The sequence below is a fragment of the Sceloporus undulatus genome, unplaced genomic scaffold, assembly GCF_019175285.1.
Source record: "Sceloporus undulatus isolate JIND9_A2432 ecotype Alabama unplaced genomic scaffold, SceUnd_v1.1 scaffold_24, whole genome shotgun sequence".
NCBI lineage: Eukaryota > Metazoa > Chordata > Lepidosauria > Squamata > Phrynosomatidae > Sceloporus > Sceloporus undulatus.
Genome location: NW_024802946.1, coordinates 700,748 through 708,734, shown reverse-complemented (window position 1 = coordinate 708,734; position 7,987 = coordinate 700,748). Strand labels below are relative to the sequence as shown.

Genomic DNA, 7,987 nt, shown 5'->3' with positions numbered 1-7,987 from the left:
CGGTGGGTACTTTCACCCTCGATTAGGCCGAGCGGAGGCTGACACCCCGAGAGGCCTGTCGGCACACTAAAGATCAAGACGGGCATTTGGGAAGGAAAAGTAATGACCTGGAAAAACCTTCCAGGTAGGAACTGGTTGGCAGCCAAGACAGACTCAGAAGCCAGTTCCTGAGTAACTGGATCAGGAGGCTACAGGGCTGGAAGAGGTTTAGAAATGGGGCAGACAAAGTGGGAAGCAATTTATTTTTCAGGAAAGATTCATGTGTGTCTTTGCAGTTTGCAGTGGGAGATGTGAAGATGGTCACAAGTGAGGGATGGTCACAAGTGAGGGGTCCATATGTTATTGGACTGAAGGTCCCAGCATTTGTCAGTGGTTTGTTGTCTAGGGCCAAAGGAAGCTGAAATCCAACATAACTAATTGAAAACATTTGTCTATTACCTCTCAACTCATCAGCATCCTGGAGGAAAGGAATGACAGATTTAAAATGTTTAAACATTAAATGCAGAAAGGTAAACATTTGAGATGAACAGCAATTTCTTAAAAATATTTTAAAACCACTGACAGTTTAGAAGGAACCAACATACAAAGCAGCTATCCTGGTCTTAAGGTTGAGAGGTCACAAGAAATAATATTGACCAAGATCCCGTACTGGGAGATGTCCCATCTATCTCATCGCTAGATTGATGTAGCGTTGCTGCAAGAAATCAAAATGGCTATCCATGTAATTTATACATTTTTAAAAATGCATTTTGGTTAGTATATCTGGAATATGAACGCTGGGCTTGATGGACCTTATAAGACTGATTCTGCAAGGCTGGTCCTTCTACATGTTCTCCCATATGCCTCAACCTTCAGCCTGACACCCATCCACCCCATTGCCCAACGATTTACCATGCATGGCTTCACAAGTGAAAGAAATGCTGGTCTGTTGTGACAGCATCCAGGCACAGAAGCAGAGGGAGGTGGCACACTGTCAGGATGAATTAGGGAAGAGAAATAAGCGGGATTCATGTGCCCGTCATTCCACTTCCTCCACCACCTCATATAGGTGGGGTTTGACCGAAACAGACTCCTTTTTTGGCTTGAGTTTCCCGTGTCTGTCTGGAGACCGAAGTCCAGCTGAGGCAGGAATGGCTGTTCATGCCAAAACATCCTATTTCATAAAAGGATAGTATTCTTCCCTCCTTTAATGCCTGGCATTGTTAAGGTTGACAACTGCCCACAAACTTTGGTAAAGCTGAGGCTGAACCAGACTCTGTTTCTAGCTACGCATCTGTCTGACCTCTTCAAATATTAAAATGGTCAAGGGAGGTCAGTCGGGCTATTTCTGGGGCATGAATGGTATTGGACTGCAACTCCCAGAATTCCTCGTCATGGGTTGCACAAACAAGGGCTGCTGGAGACAGCAATCCAAGAAAAATCTGAAGGGTCGCACACAGTGCCTGGTGGAAGGTGGGAGGAGGACTGGAGAAGCATCTGGCTATATCTTTGTAGCCAGATGTGAAATAGGTACATCATCCATTGGGGTCCACCAGAGTCTTCCAGAAATCTCAGACTGATGCAGTCATTTCCCATCCAGCGATAGGGACACAGCCAGATGCTTCAGCATTCCTCCTGCTCTTCTCCAGGCAGAAAGCAGGCAGTTCAATGGCTCCTCTGTACTTTTCAAAAGGCATTGGGGAGACTTTTGTCACTGCAGAGAGAGGAAGAGACTATCAACCTCCTTAGCAACCAAATATAGATACATATAGGTATACGGTTAACTTATGCCTGCATATGCCAATAACATGATGACAGCCACTGTGTTGGTGGTCTTGGGTCACTCTCTAATTCCACATAATATCCTTGGTAAAGTGTGGCCTGATGGCATTGTGGGAAGTCAAAAAAGTGGCTCCCAAACTGGGCAGCTCTCAGATGCTGTCGATAGGCAGCGCAAGATGGACCCTTCAGAGGAAACAAAATGAGTTGGTTGAACAAATGGTGATGCAGTTCCTCAATGCTACAACCATGAAGTACCACAGCTTATTCTATTACCTCAGTTTGCTTCTTGCAAAAATGTGGCCTAAGACACCCCACTCACCCAACAAGATGTTTTCATCCCCAGAAGCATGGTACAAAAACCTTTGCAGAAAATCCATTTAATATAAACAGGGGGAATATTGCTTATAGAAATAAAACTGAGAGAATGACCCCAGGGCACAAACACTGGGAACAGCAGCCTTCTCTGGCCAAACTCCGTTTGATCAAACTACACACCAACCTAGAAAAGATCCTTCCCAATCCAAAAGGCACAGTGGGGCTCCATCTCAAAGGTACTCAAGACATATGCTGCTCATGCAGTCACAAACACAATTGAGTAGAGCCTGCGGGAGAATGGTCCCCTCTATCCTTCTGACTCTGCACCAACCAGCAGGCCATTCTTATATCCCAGCACCATGGAACAAAATCAGGAATTTTGGTCCATATGTTCCATATCTTGGCTGCTGATGGGACAGAGCTTGTTTCCTCTCCAGGAAATGAAGGAGGATGTAATTGCCAAGTGAATCAGACTGGAACAAGTGTTCTCCCTTAAGGACACTGTCTCCATGATTTCAGAAGTCTTTCTTCCCAAATTATGAGATTTGTCGTCTTAAAAGAAGAGTGACATGCTGCTGCTTCTCTCCCACTCTGCCTTGCAAGAATACAAGCCTACTGGGTCAGCACTCAACACCGTAGCGATCAAAGTTACGCAGGAGAACAGCCAGTTGGAGGTGGACGGTGCCCATGGCGCAGGTCTGCAGGCGATAGCGGTCAGCACCCGTGTAGATGAGGTCACTGTTAAGCAACTGAGGTCCTCCACCCACAAAGAGTTGGGACAGCTGCTCCTGCCAGGAGCCCAGCGGGCGCCAGGTCACGCACTCCAACTGGTGGAAGCCAGGGCTTGAAGGCACATGGCAGAAGCCATACCCATATAGCTCAGTGCGCCCAAAGGAGTCTTGGTGCCACACCTGGACGTGGAGTTTGGGCCAACCTGGCAGGGGAAAGAAAAGACACTATGACTCTGGAAAGCAGGATTTGAATCCCTGCTTGGCCATGAAAACTCACTGGGTGACCTTAGGTGAGTCACACTCTCAGCCTCAGAGGATGGCAATGGCAAACCCCCTCTGAAGAAACTTGCTAGAAAACCTAGTGATAGATTCATCGTAGGGTCACCATATGTCAGAAATGACATGAAGGCACACAACACACACACACAGCAATGACACTGAAGCACTGGCACTAGATCTCATTTTCCCCACATCGTATCTGGTATCCCTTGAGAGAACAGTCACTTGCATTAGAGTAATTTTGCCATTCCTTCCCAAGTGCAAATTCAAATTCAAGTAAAAAACAAAGCCTAGCCCTGTATAAATAAATTTGTCTCACCCTTCTATCTTTTTTCTCCTCTTCCTCCATACCTTCCCACCATGTCAAATACAAGGTTTGCATACTCCTTGGGGCAAAGGCCTGTCTTTGTATATTATGCTACTTTATGATAAAGTGGCGCATGCCACACTTACTGAAGTTCTGAGCATGACATTCTGGTCTCTTGGACGCTTGGGTTTTGCATAGAAATGCCACAGAATTTGTGCATTTCTTGCCTTCAGGCAGCAATTTTTTACAGGCTTTTTTTCTATTTATACATCTATCAAGTGAGGATAAGTCTCTATCCATCTTATCAAGTAGGCTCTGGTCCAAACACACTTCGGTAACCAAAAATATAATCTACCTTTAAGGTGCCATTTGATTCATTGCTGAATCTAATGGCACCTTAACAGAATTTATATGATTTAAGATACTTTCCTACTGCCTTTGGAGATAAACACCTTCTCAAGGTCTTCCATAAAATAAAAACATCAGTCAGTAAAGTAATGACCTGTAGACAACATGAATTATAATGGCGGCATTAAAAGACCAATCTGATACGAGGGAAAAACAGGATTAACTATAATAGGGAAAAGCCATAACATCTAAACCATGAAATATGAGTTAGCAATAGTAAATAAGCAATCTGGAACACACATCTTTACAGCCAAGTGCATCTTCCATGGAAGGCCATTTGATTCCAAAGGAGTCATGAAGGAAAAGGTCCTATTAACCTGACTGAAGCAGAACTTGACCTTTTGGCTGCAGGATTTGGGAAGTTCAGATTCTGGATAGATTTTACTGCCCCACCAGAACCATCTGGCAAAAGTGTTCAATAAACACTACATAGGATGATGGAGACATTATCCTGATCTTCCTTTGTCCTTTTTTTGCCCATTCTCTTTTTCATAGCCAAATCCTGTTTGAACCACTCACTCTACCTGTCGCTGCATTGGTTCAGTTTTTCACATTTCATCATTAGCCAAGGTACAGCTGGGGTGTGTGTGTGTGTGTGTTGTCCATTTGGGTTCTTTAAAAATCATTCAAGCACAGGATTCCTGGCAATAAAGGGAGCTAAAGAAGCATGATTTATTATGTGGCGTCTCATCAGCCAGGAAGAAAACGAAAAAGGTGGGAGCCTTTCGGCAGCTTTTCCGCATCAATCCACTCTCCTCCACCAGCCGTTTTTTCAGCCCCACTTTTCCGGTCAGGCTCAGCTTAGTCTGAAAAGAAGCAGCAGAGAGGCTCACGCGAAACAAACCAGCTTTGCGGCAGACGCACAAAAGGGAGCCTGCTCCGGCGTTTAATCCTCTGCCATTCCGACAGGCTTCCCTGGAGCTGGTTTCTGAGCTCTTCTGTCTGACAGAGTATATAATACACAGGGATTAATTTACTTTTGTATAGCCAATTACATCAAGGGTAGTGTGCGGGGAGGGTAAGGGATACGAAAAAAGAGAGCCCAAAAGCACTAAATTTCTCTCATTCCCCATTAAGGTCAGGACCCAGGATGCTATAAGATAGTGATGGTGAACCTTTTCGAGGCTGAGTGCCCAAACTGCAACCCAAAACCCACTTATTTATTGCAAAGTGCCATGTCCCTCTGGTTTTCTAGTAACAAACTCTGGCAAACTCTGTGCTGGGATGATGGCACATATGCCCACAGAGAGGGCTCTGAGTGCCACCTCTGGCACACGTGCCATAGGTTCGCCATCAGTGGGAAAGGTCTCTAAATACCATCCTCTCGAGTCCCCAAATGGTCCTTTTCTTGGGCAATTGGAGGAAAGCTATAGAATGAAAAAGGATGAGTGAAATTTATGGTGGGCAGATTTGTCACTGACTTGGAACAAAGCCTGCTAAATGGAGCGTCCATGTGCAAATGGAAGTCTACCTGGAGACTAGAAGGAGAGCCAAAACAATGGGGGAATGCATTCTCTGAAGATGCCAGCCCCAGATGCTGGCGAAATGTCAGGAATAACCTCTTCTAGAACATGGCCACATAGCCCCAAAAACCCACAAAAAACTATGGATGCTGGTCATGAAAACTTTCGATTTCACAATGGCTGCAACTTTCACAACTTTTGAGCTTCCCATAGACATCTACTGGCTTCTCTCGGAAACAGCGGAGCAAAATAAAATTACTTTTATCCGACAACAACTCCCAGAATCCCTCGGTCAGCAAGGACACTGGACTAGATGACCCTTGAGGGTCAAAACTATTCAGGGGACAATCCAGAATACCTACGCTGTGGGTCTATTCCTGTGTGGATGTTGCAACAAAAGAGATCCTGGGGGAACACAAACATCCCATCCTGGTGTTATGTTTGTACACAAAGTGTGCCCCTGAATTAAGAGACAAGGTTTCCAGAAGCCACTAAACAAAATGGTGATTCCTCGATCAGCCATCTTGGCTGCCTTTGCCAAGCTGTTGCGCACTATGCAAAATGATGGCTGAAAGGGTCTCAACTTTACCACGCTGCAGGAGCCAGGGATGCCCATGTTACGGAGGGCAAGACGAGAGGCAACTGGCACCTGCTCCCCCCAGTTCTCCTTACCTTGCAAGCCTTTGGTGGCAAAGTGGACGTCGATAGGATGGGACCAGTAAGCCACGTCATCCAACTGAGGATGGTCAACTTGGGTTTGTCCTTCCCGGAGTCCCGACAGGAGTTTCCAGGCCCCACCTGGAGTGAAAAAAAGATGGAGAAGAAGAGAGGGTCAGAAGAAGGCAAAATCTCAGATGCCTTGGCTGTGAATATATAAAGCTGCTTCGGAAAATCTAGATAGTTGAAAGCTTGAAAGAAAACAGGGGAGAAATTGGGGAGGGGGCATTACTGGAGGACGGGGGGTAGATGTGTGGGGCAAAATGAGGGAAATGAGACTTCTGGCCGTCCCAATGAAATGATCGCGTGATCATCTTCCCCGTTTCACAGACGACCGTGCTGCACTGACCTGTGTGGATCCCCCATCTGCAAAAGAGGCTGCTGCTGGGGAATCCGCTGGCTCCCACGATCTGACCGATCACATGGACCTCTGCCATGGAGCTGCGGGAAAGGGATTTCAGAACGAAACGTTAGAAGGAGGACCTGAACCAAGGGCAAGGGAACTATGGGAATCACAGAATCCTAGAGATGGAAGAGACCCCAAAAAGGGCCATGCAGTCCAACCCCATTCTGCCATGCAGGAACTCTCAGTCAAAGCATCCCCACTGATAGACGGCCATCCAGCCTCTGCTTAAAGACCTCCAAAGGAGACTCCACTACACCTCAAGTTTATATATTCCACTGTCAAACAGCTCTTTGATGGCAGTTAATAACCATTTTTAAAAAAAATCCCACCCCTTTCTTTTCGTAACATTCAATTCCACACAGTTTTACATGTGTATATTGCATACTCTTATTTGCACCAATTAAAAAAAGCCGGTTACACCCCATTCACACGTGCACTTGACACGCGTCTTCGCGGCGGGACTCTCCGCGCATGCGCACTGCGCCCAACCTGCTGGCTCTTACCTGCGCCTCAAGGAACGTTCAGCGACGGCGGCGTCTCCAAAGAATCCATCCAGGCCCCCAAATAAGGCCTACCCGGGTTTCAGGGCCCCGTTGCCACGGCAACCAGGAAGCCCCGCCCAGCGTGGACTCTGATTGGCTAATTGATATGAAAGGATGGACCGCTTCGTGTGGCCAAAAAAAGGAAAGTGTGACTCTGGGGCGGCCATCTTGAGTGAGGGAAAAGGACGCCATTTTGGAGCTAGGAAAAATATAGAGTAACACACTCTTCCCTGGTTGTTTTCAGAACTAACAGTCGAAAATTAATTCTTTTTTCTATGCAAAACATATACAGTTTTCACCACAGAGCGCTGGAAAGACACCATGGCAATCGTGGCCAGTGCCGTTTTTACCGTTTTATCTTAAATGTACGGCTTCCCTGTTCTGTTCTTTTTCTATCTCTATGTGTTTTTGAAACTTCCGGTTTACTATGGGGAGCGTGGCATGCGCACGAAGCAACGTCCTTTATGTGTGCGCCATATTGGGTGTGTCTCAGTGTAGCGTTCTAGGGCGGCCATTTTGGGAAGGGCATTCTTTCTTTGTTGCCTAGCGACAAACTTCAAGAGAGATATATATATATAACATAGGCTGTATCTGCAATGCAGAAATAATGCACTTTAACTGACATAGCTCAATGCTGTGGGATTCTGGGAACTGTAGTTTTGTGAGATACTTTACCATTCTCTGTCAGAGAGCTCTGGTGCCACAACAAACTACAAATCCCATAATTCCATAGCATTGAGCCATGGCAGTTAAAATCTCAGGCCTTGCCTCAGTTTATGATGGAAGTCTGACTATTACAGTGTTTTTCATCATTATCCACTTAAAAATTGGACAAAAATAAATCTGCCCTCATTCTTTTCACTTCTTTACAAGCATCACCCTCACTTTGCATTTCTATTTTAAAACATCTTTTTAAATCTGGTTTTGTTTTGTTTTTTTAGACCGTTGTCACATCCACACTGGAGAAATAACCCAGTTTGGCACCGCTTTAACTGCCCTGGCTCAAGGCTATGGAATTCTGGGAGTTGGAGTTTGTTGTGGGCCCAGAGCTGAGCGGA

At 45.8% G+C, this 7,987-nt stretch overlaps 1 protein-coding gene across 2 annotated transcripts; it reads right to left on the bottom strand.

The window, feature by feature from the left end:
* Positions 1 to 242: 242 nt before the first annotated feature.
* On the bottom strand, positions 243 to 7,039 carry LOC121917597 (B9 domain-containing protein 2-like). 2 transcript variants are annotated; one of them, XM_042443685.1, is made up of 4 exons: positions 6,773 to 6,835; positions 6,331 to 6,422; positions 5,937 to 6,062; positions 243 to 3,010 (listed from the first exon to the last, which is right to left on the bottom strand). In XM_042443685.1, the coding sequence occupies exons 2-4, from the start codon at positions 6,416 to 6,418 to the stop codon at positions 2,697 to 2,699; spliced, it is 528 nt and encodes a 175-aa protein (XP_042299619.1). In that variant the 5' UTR covers positions 6,419 to 6,422; positions 6,773 to 6,835; the 3' UTR covers positions 243 to 2,696. The 2 variants fall into 2 exon arrangements, with proteins under 2 accessions (XP_042299619.1, XP_042299618.1); XM_042443684.1 differs by lacking the exon at positions 6,773 to 6,835 and adding an exon at positions 6,891 to 7,039 and having other exon boundaries at positions 244 to 3,010.
* Positions 7,040 to 7,987: the final 948 nt, after the last annotated feature.

What these genes read in the sequence shown, in the direction of transcription:
- LOC121917597 (XM_042443684.1), bottom strand. Translation starts at nt 6,418, where the DNA reads ATGGCAGAGGTCCATGTGATCGGTCAGATCGTGGGAGCCAGCGGATTC. An exon ending in CAGATGGGGGATCCACACAG is followed by an intron (nt 6,063 to 6,330) that starts GTCAGTGCAGCA and finishes TTTTCACTCCAG; the next exon opens with GTGGGGCCTGGAAACTCCTG. An exon ending in TGCCACCAAAGGCTTGCAAG is followed by an intron (nt 3,011 to 5,936) that starts GTAAGGAGAACT and finishes TTCCCCTGCCAG; the next exon opens with GTTGGCCCAAACTCCACGTC.